General features: G+C 36.6%; 1 protein-coding gene across 1 annotated transcript in view; it reads right to left on the reverse strand.

Annotated features, from left to right (window-relative positions):
- The window catches only part of LOC136242465 (microtubule-actin cross-linking factor 1-like), a 109,755-nt gene that overhangs the window by 29,096 nt on the left and 57,270 nt on the right, over positions 1-23,389 (reverse strand). Inside the window, exons 30-42 of the mRNA XM_066033890.1 lie at positions 20,325-20,490; positions 16,661-17,026; positions 16,283-16,606; positions 13,359-13,691; positions 12,808-13,269; positions 12,388-12,580; positions 9,984-10,123; positions 9,629-9,928; positions 9,148-9,522; positions 4,861-5,193; positions 4,485-4,814; positions 4,107-4,433; positions 22-429 (exon numbers count right to left, since the gene is read on the reverse strand). Coding sequence (XP_065889962.1) covers positions 22-429; positions 4,107-4,433; positions 4,485-4,814; positions 4,861-5,193; positions 9,148-9,522; positions 9,629-9,928; positions 9,984-10,123; positions 12,388-12,580; positions 12,808-13,269; positions 13,359-13,691; positions 16,283-16,606; positions 16,661-17,026; positions 20,325-20,490 — 4,057 coding nt within the window. The remainder of the gene's footprint in view (positions 1-21; positions 430-4,106; positions 4,434-4,484; positions 4,815-4,860; positions 5,194-9,147; positions 9,523-9,628; positions 9,929-9,983; positions 10,124-12,387; positions 12,581-12,807; positions 13,270-13,358; positions 13,692-16,282; positions 16,607-16,660; positions 17,027-20,324; positions 20,491-23,389) is intronic.

Below are 23,389 nucleotides of genomic sequence, written 5' to 3' on the forward strand. Positions count from 1 at the left end.
TAATATATAATGATTATTTACCTGTATCTTAGCTAACTCAGCATTGATGCCTTCAGTGGTACAAGCAAATGATTCTATCAAATTAACAGTTCCTTTCTCTTCTCTTAACCAGTCACCAAAGCTACCCAGAGCTGTTTCATAATCTTGTACTCTCCTTAACAAGTCTTGTACTTCTATCAGTCGATTGTCTGTGTTACGTTTGAGGTCTTCATATCTTTTACGAAGTTTTCTACCCTCATCAACTGCTTCCTGTACCCCTTCTCTCTCAACAAAGTCTGGTACCTTATCAACTGATGACTCTAGTATACCTCCATCAGTAGTAGTTGATGTATCAAGTGAGTTAGTAATTGTCTCCAAGTCAGAACCCAGTAGAGTCTCCTCTGATTGGTTTAAATCATCAACAATGTCATCACCAGTCTTTTGTAAGGTCTGTAGTTCACAAGTTTATTATATTAGAAATGTTGTGTGTAATAGTTGTAACATGAGTATGAGTAATTTGCCTGATATATACCAGGAGCTTATAAGCACCTTTGATAAGCTCCTGTATATATGCACAAGTATGAGGGTATGCATGCAAATCACAAGTGTCCATGTTAATATAACTAATATGTTCCCCTTTGGTGATTTACCTGCAAGGGTGGGAAACTGCAGGCATGCTTTCCGAGTATATTTATGAAGGACGATGAAGGTGTGGGCATGGCCCATGATAACATATCACCCCTCGATTTCCCCTCATGACGGCATGACAGGATTGGTTGGGTAAAATCTAGCCCAGAATTGCCTTCAGATTAATTCAAAATATTTTTGTCAAGTTGCTACAGAATTTTTTATTTCTACTGACTGCCTGTCTTATGTATTCAGGCAAGCATAGTGGAAAAGTGGCTACAGCTACAGCCCTACTTCTTTCACAGAAATGCTTTGAATTCACTTAAGAAGAAACCTTTGGCATACTGATAGCCATACAATATGTGTACTATTGCATACTAGAGTGGCCATAGCACAGTACAACTTCAATCTCCAGGCGTGCATGTTTCACAGTCTTAATGTGCCAACATATTGGAATACACGTGCAAGTAGTTCAGGGTGTGACTATACTATCTATGGTTTGGTGAGCTGTTCTCCGTTGTAGATGAGATGTCATCTGCAAAGAGGAAATGGACTACTTGTGGAATGGTATGCACAAAGCATATGCATGATAGTAGACTATTGTTGTAAGTGAGTTAGTCTGGCGTAGCTGTGTGTAAGTGAATTAGTCTGGCGGCTATGTCAGAAGTTGGTACCATTGGTGAGTACAGGTGCAGCTGGAATGTAAGTGGACAGCCCCTGTGCTTTTATGAATATAATTATTAGATTTATGATTGTTGCAAATCATGATCTCACTCATGATATGAGAATTGTAGCTATTTACATACACGGTTGTATAGCTAGTTTTTTAATAGTGGTCACAAATTGACAAAAAAAAAAATTCACAAACAAGTATAGGAATTTTAAACTGGAGTAGGGACAATGTAGTACCACTGCACTGAAACAAGCTGGATTGGAGTAGTATGTAATGTCCAGAAACTGTAAAACAATAATAAGTGAATATATCCCTACTGTGCTATGGTGCACATTCACCTCTTATTGTTTTACAGTATCTGGAAATTACATACTACTTCGATCCAGCTTGTTTCATACTTTTATTGCAGTGGTACTATAGTCTAGTTTAAAATTCATAGTAGCTTATGTTTTGAAAGGCCACACCCTTTTTCATAGCTGGGCTGTTTTGGATTAGATTTTGTATTTGCTGGCTTTCGTCTATTTTTCCCTACAGGTAACAAAAGAATTAGATTTAAAAGACATTATTTTGTACTACTTTGAAATTTTGTATTGCTTTATTTACTGGACTTATTTAGGGATCGCAAAACACCCTTAGTACACACATGTATGGTTGGTTTACAGATTATAACTCATTAAAATTACACAGATTTCTATTACATTACTGAGGGTTTGTACCTTGATAGTTATCTGACACATGTAAGAAATTCAACTAGTTTGCAGAAGCAGTTTAGCCGGTAGGTGTGACAACAAATCGCAGCAAGGTCGACTGTTCTATTGGAGTATCTTGATCTTGTGGCTCTTATGTATGTTTGGTTCCATATAACGAGTTATTTTCAAATGAGTTACATTTAAATTTTTTTAGAAAATCATGGATTTTAAATTAAACTCTTTAAATTAAACTCTTTATAATCGCTATCTTCAACTAACTACCACAATGGATTGCAGGATAGCTAATTTAATCAACCACACTGCCGGCATATGTAGCTACTACTATATCATTGCATCACTACTTTAAGATATCAACAAGTTTCCTGATCCTAATGGACCACTGTCTAAGGAAGTGCCAGCAAAGGCTATAAAAGCAGCATTGAAAGGGCCACTGAAAATATTAGCGTCAATGGCAAATAAAACAGAGGAAAGTATATGGCATGCAATAAGCACAGAAAGTAAAATATGTTATCAACAATGGAAAAAAGGCAGCAATTGAGCACTACAGCAAGGAGTTTCATGTTGGGATTAAGGAGAGCACGCTTAGTACTTGGAAATCAAAGAATCAATGTATTACGAAGAGGTTAAAAGGCTTAGTAAGAATAGACAGTTTGCTGAATCGGGGGAGGTCGTCGTCACTACACTTCCTGGGATAGGCGACTACTCGTGGGTGACACACTGGATAGTTAGGTGAAATCTTATGTACGTGTCACATGCAGTACTGGAGGAATGGTCACTACTACAATGGTTTTGGCAGCTGGTGAGGCTATTGTGAAGACCTGACCCACAACAAAAAGGCTCTGCATGATGAGGATGGGGATAAGGCATCTGGATGGCCTATCAAACTAGCCAGGCCAAATCTTTGCTTGATCATATGTGTTTCATCAAAAGGAAAGCAACAACAGTAGCAAAAATACTGCATAGTAAAAACCTTTGGCGGTAAAAAAAACTTTGGTGAATTTTGTGAATAGGGCTTCAATCGCCAAAAGTTTTCCCAATATTTTAGTAGCAATCATATGAGCAGATATAGCTAGCAAGACCATGTTACATCATTGAAATCAGTCCTGCAATAAATTATTTTAAATTATACTAGCCCAAGAGTTAAGAAAGAAGGTGTAATTCATGACCACATGAGGAATTTGACTGGGTATATACGTGATAACCTGCCTGGCACTAAGCATGGGTTCACTGTGCTAGTTCACTGTAAAACTAAAAATTGCACTCAAAATTCATAACACTGGCAAGTAGCACACTTACTTGTGGTACTTTCATGTACAGATAGTGTACTTATGTGCTCCTTTATAGTCTATCATTCATTCAATCAGATAATGCATAAATTGATTAAGGTGGAGTCCCAATTTTCCAAATTTTTTTTCCACCAATTTTTTCAATAGTGTGTTTTCACAAAACTTTATTTTTCCGCCAAAGATTTTTTACTATACAGTAGATCCGCTATGCTTTGCTGATTGATCTAAAAGAGCAGTATCTCTTGGATATTAAAGTAGTTGTGGAAATGGAAAAGGCCCCTCCTGAACTTGCCTTCAACTGTAACTAATATTGTTCCAGAGCCACCATGGACAATGGAGGAGAAAGGGTCAAAAAGGGTATAAGTTGCTGGGCTCAATGATAAAAAAACGGATTACAACTGTCTTTTGTGCTAGCCTTGCTGGTGAGTTTTTACCATTGCAATTAATTTATCAAGGAAAGATACAAGCCTGTTTACTGAGATATACCTGTCTGGACAACTGGATGTTATGTTTACTGCAAATCATTGGAGCAACAAAAAGATGAAGGAATACACTCATAAAATAATTCTTTCTTACGCTGCAGCCAAGTGAAAAGATCTGAAACTTCAACCTAGCAATCTATGATGAATTCAAAGGACAACGTATTTTCATTGCTTGAAGCAAACAATATCATTGTTGATAAGGTACCAGTGAATTGCACAGACCAATTACAGTCAATGGACTTGTCTTATCAATAAGGCTGTAAAAGATTTCTTAAGGAAGATTTGGTATTCCCAGGAGCTTTGCATGTATTGATTATTGTACTTACATGATTACACAGTGATCACTTACTTGAATGGCTTCTGTTTGTTGCTTTAGTGTTGAACTGTCAATAACAAGCTCCTCCCAACATTGTACATTAATTTCTTTATCTTTCAACCAATCATCAAAACTAACTAATTGGTTTTCATAATCTTTGGCTTTCTCCTTCTCCTTGTGAAGATTATCCAAGTGATTTTGAGCACAATCCTGAACAATATCAAAGTTGGCCGTGATCTCCTTCAGTTTCTGTTGAATATCATCCTTGTCTTGAGGATTACATTGTGACATCACTTCCTGTCCAATATTCTGTATAACTTCAATGGAGTCACCTTTGGAAGTGATCTCCTCCAGTGTGGCCTGATAGTACATATAATCAACACACATCACACAATTACCACATACACACACCTTAGCTTCACTGATCTGATCATCAATCAAATATACTCTGGCAGCACAAGGATCCAAACTGTTAAACTTGGCCAGTGTTTCATTTAACCAATCAGATACTTCAGTAACACGTCTATCAAGATCACGTACTCTACCTAGAGCACTTCCAAATTTGTTATCTGCCTCAGTCAGCTGGTCTCCCAGTTGTTGCCATTCTTGTTGTTGTTGTTGTGTTGAAGTGTTAAGAGCTTCAGTTACTGTTGGATCAGTTGTGTTTGTTGCAAGTGTGTTTGCTGTGTCACAACATGTGGTGTGTGTTGGCCACATCTCCTCATATTCATCTTTCATTACCTAATGGAATAGTGTACAGTCAATATTACATGTTATATGTATTGACCTTTATCTTGTTGAGCTCCTTTTCTGCTTCTTGTGGGTTGGATGGTGGTGGTCCCAGTTCATCCAACTTGGTGTTAGCTTCTTTCATCCATTGTTCAACTTTTGATTTGTCTTCTTTGTACTTCTCTGCCAGTCGTAGTGCCTCTGTGAGAGCTTCCTGTTTGTCCTCTAGTGTGTTAGCAAGTTGTTGCCATCTCTTCTTAACATCTTCATTCTTCTCCTCAAGTTGTTGTTTCAATGGATTATCAGTTGAACTACCTGACACTACATCAACTAATAGTGGATCAAGACTGTCCAGTGATGACTTCTTAGTAGTTTGCTCTTCTTCTATCAACTAAACAACAACAGTAATAAGCAAGTGGTATAAGGTTGTAAGTGGGTAAGTACTGCATAGATTGTAAGTGGTGTAGTGCTGGGCATAAGTCCCATGCTATGCTAGCTGGCCCTGGTAAGTACACTATAGGAAGGATCATCTGCAAGAGGAAATAGTAAAGGAGTATCTAGCAAAGAACATCATACTGTAATTCCAAGAGTTAATAATAGTAGGGACTCCCTACTATTATTAACTCTTGGTAATACTGTGGATTAAGGATTATGGAAGTTTACATTTTCTCACAAAAAATTTCCAGAAACCAGCTTACAATGCCGTGGTAGTATTGGTTAGGTAGTGCACAAAATTTTTAAAATGTTAATCATACAGTACAGTAGTACTGTATATTAGGGTACATTAGTACTGTATATTAGGGTACAGTAGTACTGTATATTAGGGTACAGTAGTACTGTATTAGGGTACATTAGTACTGTATATTAGGGTACATTAGTAGTGTATATTAGGGTACATTAGTACTGTATATTAGGGTACAATAGTACTGTATATTAGGGTACAGTAGTAACTGTATATTAGGGTACAGTAGTACTGTATATTAGGGTACAGTAGTACTGTATATTAGGGTACATTAGTACTGTATATTAGGGTACAGTAGTACTGTATATTAGGGTACAGTAGTACTGTATATTAGGGTACATTAGTACTGTATATTAGGGTACAGTAGTACTGTATATTAGGGTACAGTAGTACTGTATATTAGGGTACATTAGTACTGTATATTAGGGTACATTAGTACTGTATATTAGGGTACAGTAGTACTGTATATTAGGGTACATTAGTACTGTATATTAGGGTACAGTAGTACTGTATATTAGGGTACAGTAGTACTGTATATTAGGGTACAGTAGTACTGTATATTAGGGTACAGTAGTACTGTATATTAGGGTACATTAGTACTGTATATTAGGGTACAGTAGTACTGTATATTAGGGTACATTAGTACTGTATATTAGGGTACAGTAGTACTGTATATTAGGGTACATTAGTACTGTATATTAGGGTACAGTAGTACTGTATATTAGGGTACATTAGTACTGTATATTAGGGTACATTAGTACTGTATATTAGGGTACATTAGTACTGTATATTAGGGTACATTAGTACTGTATATTAGGGTACAGTAGTACTGTATATTAGGGTACAGTAGTACTGTATATTAGGGTACAGTAGTACTGTATATTAGGGTACAGTAGTACTGTATATTAGGGTACAGTAGTACTGTATATTAGGGTACATTAGTACTGTATATTAGGGTACATTAGTACTGTACCATGGAAATTTACACTTATACGCAGAAAAAATATTGACCAGAATTAGTCTCACAATACCTTTATGGTTTTTCAATAAGTTGTTACAAAATTTTTTGGACTGATTGCCTAGTCAAAATTATTCTAATAGAACATTCATAAGAGAATACAATTTTAAAATGGGTGTTTAAGTATAATGTAAATATAAGATTATACTTTCATATAATATTTCAAGAATGATTTAGTACCTGGGATTTTCATTTCAATTGGGGATGTATTTGGATTACTACAATACTCAACCAGTAGTATTGGGCAATATTGAAAAATGAGAACAATAATATTATATCATATACACTAAATATCATTATATTACTAAATTCATAGTAACAAGTAAGGGACAAGAAAAGCACAAAGGGTTGTAAGGTGTCATCCCACAAGGAAAAGCTACTAATGGTCAACAGGTTATAAATACGTAGTCACAACATGCTACAATACTGCATCTTAACCACAGAATTTGTTTACTGTATGTGTAGTGGGTGACTACAACACAGGCAACCACATAGTGTATTCAAGGCAGGGCATGTGGTCACCACTTTACTAACAGCAAAATCTCAATTAAAATGCTACTAATTCCTTAGGGATGTCTGCTCACAGTATTACAGTACTGCTCAATGATATGATTGACATTCCAATTTGCATACTGCATGGTATCAACTTAATATCATAAATGATAAATATACCAGTATACTGCCCAGCACTACTGACCAGCCACTAATCATTTAGCTACTATCCATGAAATCATAATTTTTGAAGCACTTCAATGTTCAAAATTTGTCAACAGCTGCACCCCAGACCCCTGCACCTATAGCTCACTACCAAATCTGGAAAAAACCTTTTGGATAGGCCCCTGATTATTATACTGATGAACTTGTGTGTACTGCATCAAAAGAAAACATAGTGCCAAACATATCATCAGTGTTGGGAGTAACGCGTTACATAAGTAACGCGTTACGTAATATTATTACTTTTGTGGTAACAAAGTAATATAACGAAATACGCTATAAAAACAGGTAATATAACGCAAGTTACTTAACTTACAAATGTAACGCGTTACATAAGTAATATAGTTACTGTAACGAGTCTAATATTACATAATATTATTACTACAAGTAATGAAGTTACTAGTCTCGTTAGTAACGATTAGCCACAACGAAGTAACGAGGCCTACTGAATGAAGCTTATTCACCAGCTTCTTACTTATAACCAAGATTTGCATATTGTCTAACAACGCAATCATGTCACGTGATAAGGTGGTAGTTTCACACGTGATAGCTTAAGGCTGTGGACACAAAGTAATATAATATGTAATATTATTACAGTTACTTTATATTATGGGTAATATGTAACTGTAACTAAATAGTTCAGTTGCAAGTAATATGTAATATGTAACTAGTTACTTTTACAAAGTAACTTGCCCAACACTGCATATCATATAATTTGAATATGTGCCCCAACTAGTAATTACTGAAAAGTGAAGTGACCATTACACTTAATTTTCAGCCAGTTATACACAGTGTTTATACACAGTGTTATACACAGTGTTTATACACAGTGTTATACACAGTGTTATACACAGTGTTATACACAGTGTTACAAACAATGAACACTATGAGAAGTGTCTCTGCAATTGATCCAGTCATTACTGAAAATATGGATAATTTCTGTTATAAACATGATAGTCAGCAGAGGGAAGCCATGACATACTACTGCAAATCAACATCTTGTGTTATCAGCTAAAAGAAATGGGACACAAAGGTAAGTCCTTACATGCTGTGGTATATAAGTAGGTACCTGTCAGGTTGAAGTGATGTCTAACAGTAAAAAATCTGTAGCCTTGGTGATTATTTAGTTATGCATCTGAAAGTATCAGGCACTGTATTAGAATTCACCTGACTGCTCTATTAGAGTATCTTAATGTTTATAAAGGTTTATCACCTACACCAATCCACTTTTGAGGAATCAATGTAAGTGTCCTATCAGACTGTAGCTGCCCTGTTCTGATGCATTTATTTGGCTGCCAGCCCAGTGGCCCTGTTGCAAGACTACAAACTAAAATTTCAGAATGAGTGGAAGGAACCCCCTAAATATGCCCCTGATAATTAATTTACAAAACTATACAGAAAAAAAGTAGAAGGAAAATTTTAGTTTGATTAGGGAAAACAGAAATAAAAAGTACTGAAGATTGCCTCCACCTGCAAATATACTAGTGGACGTCTTCAGAGTATACATTGGTTTTAAAAAGCAGCCAATAAGTGAGTGTGGCTTCACATAAGTTTACAGACAGCTACATCAATCCACAATTTCTGTGAGTGGACTCAGTAACGAGAGGATACAGCAGCAACACACAATGCCAATAAGTGAGTGTGACATGTATGCCTACAGACAGCAACACACACTTCTGAAATGGCTTTTTGAACATTTCCACCAATACAATCAAGCTTGTAAATTTACAATCACATGTGATCTGATCCGGATATTCAATAAAGTAGATGTGACCTATACTTGACCCCAAAAGACCTGGATAATGACTCCACTGAGGTGGTACAAGAGTTTACATTGTACAGGTACAAATCATTGTTGATCTTCAACACACCTTGACTGATGTCATCTTCTCTTGTATCTTAGTAGGTTCCACTTCAGTCAGATCATAATCCTTCAATTGTCCTTCCTTCTCATCCAACCACTGGCTAACATCACTACTAACTTCTTCTAATTTCTTCACTTTTTCCTGTTGTTCCTTCAACTCATTTTCTCTGTCTCTTAACTTCTTCTTCAGCTGCTCTACTGTCTGGTCTAACTGAGTCAGCTGATCCCTGGCAATGTCAGCAGAAGGATGATAGTCAACAGTGATCAGTGATGGATCCACATTGTTCCCCACACTATCAGTAGGATCATTACACAACTGATCACATTGTTGTCTGATGGTACCACACTGGGGCTCTTTGTGTCTAACCTCCTCCTGTAGCTCCTGTAAGGCAAGTTATAAAGCAACTACAATTACTATATACACATGCACCAAACAAATCTCATATATACAGCTGTAATAGCTATGTAGCTGTAACATATAACCATACCTGTAGCTGATGTTCTACCCCATCAGTTGACATGTCTGGTTGATCAACTCTTTTACAACAGTCAGTCAACCATTGTGTAAATGTCTCCACTTCTCTTTCATATTCTGCTACTCTTTGTTTAAACTCTAACAACATCTTTGTTCTTGACTTGATGACATTGCCAATATCATGGTAGTGTTGTGTGGTTTCTCTCACACTCTTGTGAATGGGATGATCAGCACTGTTGTCTCCCAATTGTGCTACAGTATTCTGTAACTGCTCAAAACTTTCCTCTTTTGCCTTCACCTCCTCACTCAGTTGCTAATAAAACATATAACTATTGTATAGCTAATATCCTAACCAATAAAGTTCTTACATCAGTTTCAGTGATCTGATCTGTTAGAGGAGTAGTCAACACAGCAGCTGGTCTCATGGTGTCCAGTTTGTGTTGTTGTTCAGTCAACCATGACTTGAGGGGTATCAACACTCCATATACCTCCTGTACCTTACCACTCTCTGTGTGTAGAACAACAACTTCTAAAAAGCACACATACATGCATATGCATATTACAGTGAATGTGTACATTTACTCACAGAGCAAAGCCTTTGGCTTCCACTGTTACAGAAACTCGTTGGAACTCAAAAGCTCATGTGAGATTTGAGTTTAAGTACTGTGACGTAAAATGGTGGCCGTATGATATGTGGTTTAGCCTAAGGTTTTCTTGCCTTTAACACTGGAATTGGTGTTAGATGGCACTAAAGCTCTTCCTTAAAGAAGTGCTTTTCACCATGCTCGAGGTTTTTATGGTCTTTATCATGAGTATTTTAATGGGCATCGTTCATTTTAGGGGGACTCCCACTAAATAGTACTATTGTACTGTTTGAGACAAAATGACAAGTATCAGGACACAGTGTGCAGCCAAGTTCAGCTAGTGCAGATGCGCAACAGACAACTGTGTATTTTGCAGGAACCAAGAAAATACTGTATTCACACATTTGTAGCTCAATAGTGCCTACACAGAAATTAACCAGTCTTCCTGTGGACACTCCCTCAAGGTAGAGCAATTTTTATTCCAAATTTGAGTTGAATCCACCCAGCCATCACTGAGATATGTGCCTTCAAAGTTCGTCTTATTTTCTTTGTAATTTTTGGCATTTTTTTCTTATTGCTCCACTCACTATAACTTGCGCATGCTTTAGTCAATTGAAATCTCAAATTTGGAGGGCAGTAAGAGCATAATGTAGCACATTCAGCACATTTACAGCCCAATTTTTGTACAGATTGTATTAAGAACAACGGAATCATGTGGGATTTTGACAATTGCAAAAGTGATTTGTTGACATGCCTACAGGGTAATCCACTTAACGGAATAATTTGAAGTTACTATTGTAGGGTAAATATTTTGGGATATGAAAGTACTGAGAGTATTAGCTAAGGAGATATAAAGCAAAACCAAACATGTGCAATTGAGATACTCTGATAGGACGGTCACTGAGATGCAAAAAAGATGTACGCAAAAAAATATTGGAAAAAATTTCTTCAGGTTTCAAACCAGGGACCTCCACACCTATATACCCAAGCCCTTTACCACTCTACCACTGCTGTCATTTGTTCACCTCACTTAATTTCTACCTTAGAAGTTCTAGTTTAGTACACTACAATGATAACTTGTAGATTATATCTATTTGTGGAAATTCTAGAACATTCTATGTGCGCTGTATTGAAAGTGCTCAAAAAATGTGTACTCTTTTATAGTACTACAAAAGTTATGAAAATAGAAGTGTGTTGTGTGGCCAAGTACAGCCAGTGAGGGCAGGCAACATACTCGTTGTATGGAACCAAGAAAACATCGTTATCACGTATCCGTAGCTCCATAGTACTTGAACGGTAATTAACCATTTCTACTGTGGAAACTTTGTCAGGGTAGGGAATCTCCCATTCCTAATTTGAGTCGAATCTGCCCAGCTATCATTGGGATATACACACCTTCAAAATTCAATTCTTCATAAATAGCTACATAATTATACTCATGTAGTCTTTGATGATTCCTGTACTATAGTAAAGGGGGAAGGAATTAAAATGAATTATCAAGACCATGCAACCATAGGCTGGTTTTTGAACTTGCAATTACAAAAAGAAGTGATATCTGAACAAAAACAGCCAAGCTGTGAAAAAGGTGCGGTCTTAAAAAGCCTGGGTGAAAAAAAGTTGTGAAATCGAAGGAAATGGCTGCAGTGATGTTAATGCTAATAATGGCTGTGTGCTTTGTTTAACTTTGCATCATTGCAGCCATTTCTTGTCCACCATTTTTTATTTTATTTTTCACCCAGGCTTTTTAAAGCCATACCTTTTTTTACAGCTTGGCTGTTTTTATGTGAATATGATATCACACTATCATAATTTTAAGCTACAAATACTTCTTCTTTTTGGGTTTTTGAAATGTGTGAAGACTTCAGTGAATAACACAACTGGTAATATGCAAAGTTGGCTATATAGATGACTCATTTGATCTGAGTGTACTTTATTACTATATAGTTGCACTACATAATTATCAAGTCAAGTATTGTACTAGCAGCTAGGCAGTTTTAATTCGTAAGCGATTGTTGCAGGAAATATATTTTATTTTGTATATTGGCTGCACATAGCTTGGAAAAATTGGTATGTGGACTGCCCACCACAACATTACTCAAGAAGACCATACAATTATAGAATTGTTGATAATAGCTGTTATACATAGCTACTGTTGACAATGCTACTTAATATCAAGTCTACAACATACCTGCTTTGAGCATATTACATGTAGCTACTGCAGATTTCAAAGCAGAATGATATTTGTCCTCCTCCTTACTAAGATTATCTTCAAATGATTCAGTAGTTTCCTGATCTGGTGTAGTTCCCTTCAGTAGTGATGCTGCAGTTGTTGTCAGCTCTTCTAGTGTTGGCTTAATCTCCTGAAGACTTTTAATTATACTCTGTAATTGTACAGCAGTTATCTATTACTTTGGTAGATATTTCACAATACAAGTGGTGAAGTGGAGACTTCAAGTGGTTAAGTGGAGACTATAAAATGCTTAAATTTATGGTACATATAATTAGCCAAATTAGTGCTTGCCTGACACCAAAGCACAAATACACTGATATAAATAGATTATACATTTGGTGTTTTACATATATATCACTATATAGTAAGGTTTTCTACCTCAATCTTGTCAATCTGTCCCTTCACAACGTCATCATCAGTTATTACTGGTTGAGTGGTGTTCAGTTGTTCAGCCAAATGGTCCAGTTCTTTATGGAACTTGTCAAAATCATTTCCATATTTCTCAACAGCAGCTTTCCTTTCAGCTAATACTGCTTCCTTCTTCTTCAATTTATCTTCAACTGCAGAACACTTTTCTTCTAACAGCTTAATGATGTCTTGTAGTTCTTTGAGCCCCTCCCCCTGTGTGGAGGTGGGTATAGGAGGTGGGACATCCACAGAAGTATCAAAATCAACCGAAGATTCCGTCCCTCCTGGAGAGGTAGTTAGTAACGGAGATTTCACAGTGCGAGTAATTGTAATTGTTCTCTTATGTGGTGTGGTTTGTGTTGTGAGATCAGTTAGGCGGTGTATTACCTGCTGTACTTTCCCTCTTTTGGTTGTGAACTCAGTTTGTATGGTCTAGAGCAGTAGCATAGAATACACTGATATTATTATACAGCATATAATAACAACCACAGACAACATATTTTACTACACTTTTAACCAACCTCTAGTTGTTGTATCATGTGATCCACATCAGTTGATAGTAGACTATTCTCAGGTATGGCCTCAACTTGTTCATCAATCTTGTTCAGTGAAGTCATACTATCCTCCTGGTCAGCTAATAGTGATCCTATTGCTATACTCCTAGTCTCTATATCAGTCAGTCTGTCAGTGAGTTGTCCTACCAGTTCTTCATATTTACTGGCCTCCTCACTATTCCTCGTGTTAATATAGTCACAGTTCAGTTCCTGGTAGGTAGTCTTCAGTTCATCAACCAGTGAACAAATATTCTCCTTATATTGTTCATTGTGTTTCATTCTCACTTCAACTAACAATTCCTGCAGATCACAATTATAATTACAGTGTAGTAGTGCCCAAACAAACTTAAGTGAATTCGAAGGTTCATTCGAACGAATGAACAGTCAAACGTGGATTGGACAGTTTGAACTTTTGATACAGTTAAACAGTTGATTGAACAGTTGATATGAGGTGGCTTATCATACAGTATATTAGGGATCATGAAGGTTTGGCCAAAAATATCACCTTCACAATATTATTCTAGTGTTTCGCTGTATTGGTTAGGTGTAACCAAGCCCAAAAGTGCCTTCAGTGTGACCCTAAATGCTTTCAATAGGCAGCCACAAAATTTAAAATGGAATTTTCTACTGACTGACTAACTTCCTGATACCTTCAGACAAGCGTAACTCGATAACAGCTGAGGCCCTTGGGTTGTCAGCAAAAAGAAGTGGGACACAAAGGAGGACAAAGGTAAGTCCCGATGTGTGCACTGCGGTATGCCAAAGGCACGTCTCAGGATGAAGCAATGTTGAATAGTGAAAAATCAAGCCTGAAACCTTAGCTGTTACTGAGTTACGCTTGCCTAAAGGCATCAGGCAGGTAAGCAGGCAGGCAGTTAGTCAGTACAAAATTCCATTGAATGAGTTTTTGTTTTTTAATTTTGTAACAATCTATTGGAAGTATTTAGGGTCGTCATACTGAAGGAACTTTTGGGCTTGGTTGTCTGTAAACCTTAACTGGAAAACTTGACAGTTAACCAATTATTTATAAAATTCCAGTTAACTGGTCTTAATTAAAGTAACTGGTTAACTGTATTATAGTTATTTCACTGTAATTGTAAATATTATTGTACTACTATAAGGCCACTCCAAATAGATCTTCTGTTTCCTGTCCACCACCCACATCTGGTTGCTGTCAGCTCTAAATATTCTATTATTCTGTATTCTTCTATTATTTCCTGGTTATTCTTGTATACTGAAAAGCTCAGTAAAGCTCACATGTCAGCAGTGCTATCAAGTCAACACAAACTTCACGTTTGTGTTATTTTGCAATTTAAAAAGGAAGGAACAAGCTTAAGCATGTCTTTATGCAGCTTTTATGGTTGTGCCAGGCAAATACTGGCTTGAAAAGCTGCCAATCTTATAATGAAATAATGGAAATGGACTGCCTGTCTGCATGCAAATATGTTTGAGTCTAGGACAGGAAACAGAGAATTTATTTGGAGTGGCCTAACGATTCAGTTATAACTCTCATCCATCCATAAAATAGTATTGCAAGATTTTAGACCATAAATGTCAATGAAACTGTAGCTAATATTGTCATTTTTTGAAAGTTATAAAATGAAATTTGTATTAAGTCATTTTCATAAAATTCCACTTAACCAGTTAACTGCCAGTTATTAGGTACAAGTTGACTGGTTATGATAAATTGCTCAGGTTCACAGCCCTACTTAGACTATGGTATGGCTCATTTACAGGTTTACTAAATCACTTAGTCACCTGACATGCTCACTTAGTCACTTACACATGTTCACTTAGTAACCCGCTCTCAAGCAATTTTGTACATGATAAATAACTATAACACGAAAGGCATACTGCAGTACTTGAATGCTAAGGCATACTGCAGTACTTGATAATACTGTAATGCTCTTCTTCTCCGTGTTCCGCACATAATTCTGGACGAATAGTAGACTAAACGGTGTATGTACTGTAGCTCTAGCCATTACTTAGATTACTGGTCGAATAATTATTTTTGTGGGCGCTGTAAGGACTTCAGGAAAAAACCGTTCCGTTGTTCTGCATTGCTCTTTCACCCAACCCTAATGCTCTGGCTATAAAGGTATGTACTTTAAACCATAGTCTAAACAAGTTAGATACTGCGACTTACGGGAACTAAGCGATTTAGTAACTCCTCTGGCCCTTAGTAGCGCCCTCGCTGCACTCAGGACGCTACAGCCTTGGGCCATCGGGGTTACTAAATCGCTTAGTTCCCTTGGTCTTGGTGTCTAACTATTATTTGGTTATACCTAACCAATACTGCCAAAGTGCCAGGATAATGTCATGAAGTTGGTTTTGGGGTGATATTTTTGGCCAGAAAAACCCAAACCTCCATGATCCCTAATATATATACAGTACTATCGTACTGTATGATGAATGTTCAAACCCAAGTTTGCTTGGGACCTACAGTGTAGTGGTGGGAAAGTTGTTGAGGTGAGGGTAGCTGACCAGAGTATAGAAGGTCTGCATGCCACATTTTAGCTTTCATGAAGTCAATAAAAAACATTTTAGCAAAGTATTTGGTGTTACTACATCTCTAAGTATACAGCATTTATAAAGCAGACAGCCTTTTAAATACTTGATACAGAGGGAGGTGCATGCCTCTGAAATTGAGGTAGTGCAATTATCACTAAGGACATTTTTTTCCATTTTAATACTAATTTAGGAACACATTTTTATGAAGCACTTGACTGCTCTATTAGGTATCTGATTGCTCTATTAGAGTATATCAATCTTTTTCATAGTATTCAGCTTCCTGAGGGGAGCTAAGCCTCTAGCTCCCCTCTCCATCACTTATGTTACTGTGACTTTTTGACTACTAATTAGAATAAATAGTTTCAGTTAAACATACTCACTTTAGCACATTTGGTCTGTTCATCTAGCAAGTTAATAGTCCATGCCAGTAATGGTAAGGTAGATATATTTCTCTTTTGGTCATTCAACCATGACTTAAACTCTGCCATATCCTTTTCAAGTGTATTCAATGTCTCTATCTCATGCTCATAATCTCCTTTCTTTTTTGCCAAATCCTTCAGTAGTTGATTCCATCCATTAGTGAGCTCATCACTTCTCTTCTCAATATCTGTTGTACCACCACCAAACTCAATAAGATAGTTATTAATCTTCTCAATGACTTCAGAATATTGTGTACCATGATCATTGACAGTAGCTTGAATGGCCTACCAAACATGTGGTGGATACATATCAATTGTATTGTACAGTACAGACCTTACCTTGCTTTGTTCTAAGGCTACCATAAACGCTGCTGAAGATAATTGCTTGGGGACACATTTTTGAAGATTTTGTTCTGTGGCTTTCAACCAGTCCATTAATTCCATAATGAAAGGGTTTATACTAGCAACTTTTTCAGATGCCTTTTTTAGTTTTGTACTTCTGCGCAACAATTTATCCTTAACGTTTGTTATCCCCTTAATAATGGAAAACTTGCGGTGAGCAGCCTCATCTTTAGCTTTTTCATTACCAGCACTTGTTCTATAATATCCTGGAACATCTTGCCTAGCTTGTTCCAGATTGCTAAATGTTCTACTTAACTTCCTCACTTCTTCTAGTTCTAATGTTTTACACTCTTCCTGTAGACCCTGAGTTACAACAAGAGATATTTACATTGTTGTATACATAACAATTCAAAAACTTTTGTCTACAAATATAATGTGCTACTTTGCTATAGTGTAGGAATTTCCATTGTACAATATTCACTGAAACAAGGTTCTTACTCGTACTTGAATTCATAGTAGCACATTAAAATTCTAATTCAAGTTAACAAGTCTACTTCTAAAAACTAGGCATTCAGATATCTAATAGCTACTATCCCATGCTAGCAAGTTTACACGTATGAGGGTATGGTCAAGCCATATAACAACAAATTTTGGCAAAACTAATATTTGGTGATTTGCTAAAAAAATTGCAGTTGACGAGATTTTAATTTAGCAAAATGCTCTCAACTGATAATATTGTGCCGCACTGTTGCATACAAAGTTGTATGTGTTGTAAGCTGACAGAAGGATGAAGTGTGCATGCTGTACAACTGTACAATCTTTCTTGTGCTGAAATGTTTGCTTTGTGGATTTAGTCATGATCGGTCACTGCTCCATCAGTAGGCTGGCTACCTGCCTGGTCGCTTTCATGGTTGAAACCAGGTTGGGTCATCCAGGTCTGACCCACTTTATAAATATCTGAGATTGGATCATGTGTGTAATGGTAGTTCATGTGGAAGTGTATTAATTTAGTCCCACTGCAACCAAGTTGCCATGTCCACTTATCAATCATGTGTTTAGGAATATGTGGAGCTTTACCCATTTATCAATAATTTATCAATGGGTGTGCATGAATTCATGTCTGTTACTGTCTGCAAACTTACGTGGAGCCAGTAAGTGCTAGTTTAGTCTTACAGCAGAAAGCTGCCACACCCACTTGCATGCGTGGAGCCGACCTAATTTATCAGGAAGGTGTGTAAAATTTACAAACCACACTAGGCTTGTCAAAACCACAAGGTATGAAATAACATTGATAAATTTTAAATTTGGTGGTTTGGTGGCAAATTGCCAATTCACCAAATTTAGCCTATCATCAAAACTTGTTGTTATACGGCATAGCACGGGGCTAATTCCAGTGCTATATTTGGCTTGAGGTCACACCCAAGTGCTATATTTCCATAGTGCACAAGTGTACATGATATTTATTATACAGTAAATGAATTGAGAGTTACAATTGAGAAGAAAGTAAATAATACACGTGGAATGCTGCAATGGCAGAGAAAATATACCCATGACTAGCAGAAGGTTAATTTATAGCTATCAATGTATCACACAATTGAGACCCAGAATTTGTTGCTGGAGCACAAAATCAACTGAGAAATGCTAGCTGTCAGATTGCACAGCTACACTCTATCTAATAGCCCATTTTCACATAAGAGCTAAGGAATGTGATGGTTAATAATTGCGATTGCACAACATTCCATGTTCTTAATGTGTTGAAGCCTACAGGAATTAGGTAAGAAACCTTCACAGGAGCCTATATTGTACCATTTATTCTTATCATGAGAGTGAGAAATTGTAATCTTCAAGTTGTTAGCATCACAATTGTGGAGAAATGTTGTGTTGTAAAGCAGAAAGAAGCATGGCAGAAGACCCTAGTGATCTTGTTTTCAACATTTAGAAAGTATGCCTAGTAAGAAAAATGTTGTTACTGTGTTTCTACAAGGATGGGAACAATGCTATGCGATATTTCATCACGAAAATGGGCCACTGTGATTCCATCAATACTATCAATACTTGGCGATTATTTCATCCGTTACAGTAGGTTTAGTGGCCATGTTTTGTTGCCTAATGATCCTTTGTATTTAAAACAGTAAATATAACATCGCTTTAGGAAAGGTGCAGGCTTTAAAACTTAAGATATTACTACAGTTGACACAAGATCACCAATTTCTTAATCACAACCAAGTGTATCTTTCCAATTTTCATGTCATCATTGTAGTATACTGGTTGTTATAAAATAAATGGTATGGTTTAGGCTCCCGTGAAGCATAATGATCTTAGTCCCATAGGCTGCAAAACATTTTAAGACTTACACAGCCCATAATAAATTTCCATACCATGAATACTTTAGCTTGCATGGAAATGAACTATTGTTATTTAGTGAGTATGGTGCGGCGAAGAATGCACCAACATTGATGGCACTAATACAAAGCCACTGAAAATCTAACTAATCGTGGGCAGTTTAGTGGACATTTAAGTCTAAGTTTATGAGTAATTACAACAATTGTGTGCATGGCCATTTATTCAAGGAAAATTTAGAATTTTAAAATTTGATTAGGAATTTTAGGCATAAAAGGTAGTGAAACAAACCTGGGAGATTTAAAGTTTAACACATGTGATCAAGCTAGCTGTTTATCTGCAAATATGTTTCAGTGTGTTGTTTACTTGTAAATATATTAGTGTACTTTTCATAGCTGTACACATAACTGTTAGTCATAAAGAATCCATGCTACTTTGTGTAAGCATTCTTCGGCACTTTGCTCCTCCTACACAAAGTTAGTTTCTATGGTAACATTGTTGAAGGCTTTGTTAGTGCATGTTGTCATTTCAATGTCTCCATGGGTTGTGACTATGGCAGTGTTACATTTATGCAAGTGTGCTTATTGCCACACAAAGGAAAATAAAGTACTTTGGTGGAAAATATAGCACAGTTTCATATAATATATAAAAATTACAGCACATGTTTCTTTAGAAAATGATATGTGTGAAGTTCAATTTCAACAGAAGTTTGGAGATTCCAACAGAAGTCTTTTAGTACTAAGAGACTTGCAGTTCATCACACCAATTAATTAGTTATCACTATATAAGAATTTATTAACGCTGAAATATTGTCAACAAAACAATTGGCTAAGCACCACTAACAGTACCAAGGTAGGTATTGGTATCTTACTTTCCTACAAAATGGGATGCGTTGCCATGACAAACAACATTATAATGTTTGAATATGACTCCGCTTTCACTTCTTCTACATGAGGATCCATTGTGGTAGTTTAATTTTGACTGGGTAGTTGTGAGGATACTCATCTGGTACACCAACACAGCTTACTTCAGGCACTTTTGCCCATTTGACACATTTCTCTTTCTCAAACTGATGAAACTTAATTCAGTTAGTTACATGTATTCAGTGTATTGTTGTAATTACATGTATTTTGTACTTATTTTGGAGGTTATCTACGCCTGCAAATACGTATACTAGTGGTCGATCATGGCAATAAACATTAAATGTCCACTAGTATACCTTCAGGTGTAAGTGACCTCCTTTACTTCCCTACTTTTTTTCTATGATCCCTAATTGAACTTAAAATTCTTCCTTGTAGTTGTGTACATAATCTGTGCTCACCTCACAAATAGAAAGTTCACTCTGCATAACAGTTAGCTCTGACCATCGCAAACTCTTTTCTAACTCCTCCTCCCTATGTTGGATACTCTGCAGCATTCCTTCAGCATCTGCTGCTGCCTTCATCACTTCAGATTGTTTTTCACTGATCTCTTTTAGCTTAACTAGCCTGTGAGTGAAACAATTATTGTGTTACATACACATGTACAAAGGCATCATATACATTACTTACAAGGTTGGAGTCATTAATATAGCTTGTTACAAGTTACTTTAAAGCAATGGTATAGGTTTTATGGTTACATTTTACTCTCAGAAACACAATAACATATTACATCACACACACACACACACACGCACGCACGCACGCACACACGCACGCACATGCACACGCACACACACACACACACACACACACTACACACTAGTGTTGTTCCAGTATCAGCTAGTTATTACAGTTCTAGTTCCAGTTTTGGAACCATAATCTTTAAAATTACAGTTCCAGTTCTAGTTCTGGAATCATCATAACCTTTAGAATTACAGTTCTAGTTCCAGTTCTGGAACCATGACATTTAGAATTATTCTTCAATTTCTAGAACAACACTTATTTTATTAACTTAAGCATTACCAAAAGCCCATAATGAATTATGGACACTCACTATTAAGTTATATATGCTAGTCTTATTAGGTTTAATTGTTTCATGTATGTAACTACGTAATACTGTAGTTATCAGCATTATTACACAAACAACTATAACACTAACACTATATAGGGTGGTACTATAAAAGGTACACCAATGCTGCATAACAGATTTTGAGCTATTATAATTTGGGTTTTTCCTCTTTTGAAGCTGAAAAAGTTATTTCCCTAAATATAAGTAGGCCACTTATCTTCTAAATACAAAGAAACAGTGGCCCCAGCTCTTCTACTCATGCAACTCTGTTTTACACACACAAAAACTGTTTTATTTTTCTTGTAAAAGGGTATTATGTAACGGATAATGAAATCATGTGCATTGAGGGCAGGAGTGTGACGTCTGGCTTCACCACAAACATGTGCCAACATAAACATCAAAGGGCTGTGCTTTAGAGGCTTCCCCATTGAAAATGTATGGCGAAACTTTACTACAGTGTCCTAATTGGAGTGTCTTACATTTGAATGAAGCACTTCTAATATATTTTTAGCAGGTTGAGAGGTGCTACCTAACGAGCGATACAAGAAGCCCGTGCAATGTAACAATCACAAGTTATTAATCGTTTTTGAGGATTCAGCTCAACACGTACCTACTATAAAAGACCTGTAGCTAATTATCAAACACTGAACCAGACATAACAACGTGACTGGGCTATCATTGAATTTGGCATTCTCTTCTAATATTCTTAGCTAATCAGTTGTTCAAGCAGTGTTTTAGCACATGCAAACATGGTTGTATTAATATATACAGCTTTTATATATTATAATTACATTGTGTGTTTGTCAGCAGATAAAATTGTGGTCTTGTAAAGGGCATAAATCTCAATGGCAAAAACTGTATGGTTATGGCCAATTCCAGTTCCAGTGCTAGTTCCAATACTTGATAAAATTTCTTTATAGCTCTAGTTCTAGTTCCAGTTTTGAGGAAAGCAAAATTATAATTCTAGTTCCAGTTTCAGTCTTAAGGAAAGTATAATTATTGTTCCAGTTCGTTCTAGAACTGGAACTGGAATAAAAAGGACTGGAACTGGAATTATTTTAGTTTCAGTACTGGGAACTGGAACAACACTACACTACACACACACATGCACTACACACACACTACACTACACACACACACACACACACACACAAAGCACCACTAATCCAATCTCCTATAGAATAATTTTGTAAACATCACAGTTTTACCTTCAATTTCTATATATGTTAACACAACTTGCAACTGTTAAAGTGAATTTTCATATTGTAACAAACCACAGAAGTTTTACAGTGACTACAAACAATTTACTTTATACAGTAATAGATGCTACTCACCTAGAGATTTTCAAGGGACAGAAATTCTTGCAATTTTGTGTTGGTCAGTAAAACAATTTGAAAGGATTCAGTACATAAAATGATGAGTCCACTGGAAATTTTCATATGCAAAATAATTGTGAGTGACCTAGTACACAAGTGTCACTTGCAGTGGTTAGTGATTGATCATAAAATACATGCTTCTTATTGGTAGCATGGTGAAAAAAATGACTCTGTATAGTCCAGTTGGCTGAGACCCACTCAAGATACTCTAATAAAGCAGTCACCCAAACACAACAGCCATATTTGATAATTTAATAGAGAACAATCACGCATGTATATCATAGCTTAGCCATGACAAAAAACTAGTATAATAATTTTTTAAAAAGCAGGGGTCCAAGCAATAAAAAGTAGTGGATCAAGAGAATCAGATATGAATGATTGTACTGTAAAGTCGGGTTGTTAAGCGCATGCACTTATAATTTTCGGAGAAAACTTTTTGTAAAAATCATACTATCTGTTAGGTGCATACACCTAATAAATAATTATGGTGAGTGTAACACGGAATCACTATGTTGTAATAGAGTAGTTAATAGTTTGTGCCAGTCACCACGCCAGTATGCAAAGATATTTGACTCCATTTCTGGGTGAAATTCTTCGTGATGAACGAGCTTATCACTATCCAGATGGCTGATTTGCTGTATACATAGCAAAGAGAGACCTCAAGGGAGGCGTAAGCGCTTAAGGAGACAGTAATTTTTCAGTACTTTCAGCTTTTCTTGCCGTTTCTTGCTGTATGTCACATTTTGCCATGTGCGCCTATCATCCATGGTTAATTACAAGAAATGTGTATGCGCTTAACAAATATTATGTGCTTAATAGATACATGCGCTTAACAACCTGACTCTACGGTATTATGAATAACTCTGTGAGGGCTAGCATAGTCATGCCTAACCAGTAAACCAGCACTGGGACACCTACACACTACTCAGGTGCTATGAGTCAGTGCAGGCAATTTCCCTGATAAGCCGCAGGAAGTTGTGCCATGTCTCACAGGTGAAGGTATGGGCACCAGAGGTCCCAC

This window comes from Dysidea avara, chromosome 13 (genome assembly GCF_963678975.1).
Source record: "Dysidea avara chromosome 13, odDysAvar1.4, whole genome shotgun sequence".
Taxonomy (NCBI): Eukaryota; Metazoa; Porifera; class Demospongiae; order Dictyoceratida; family Dysideidae; genus Dysidea; species Dysidea avara.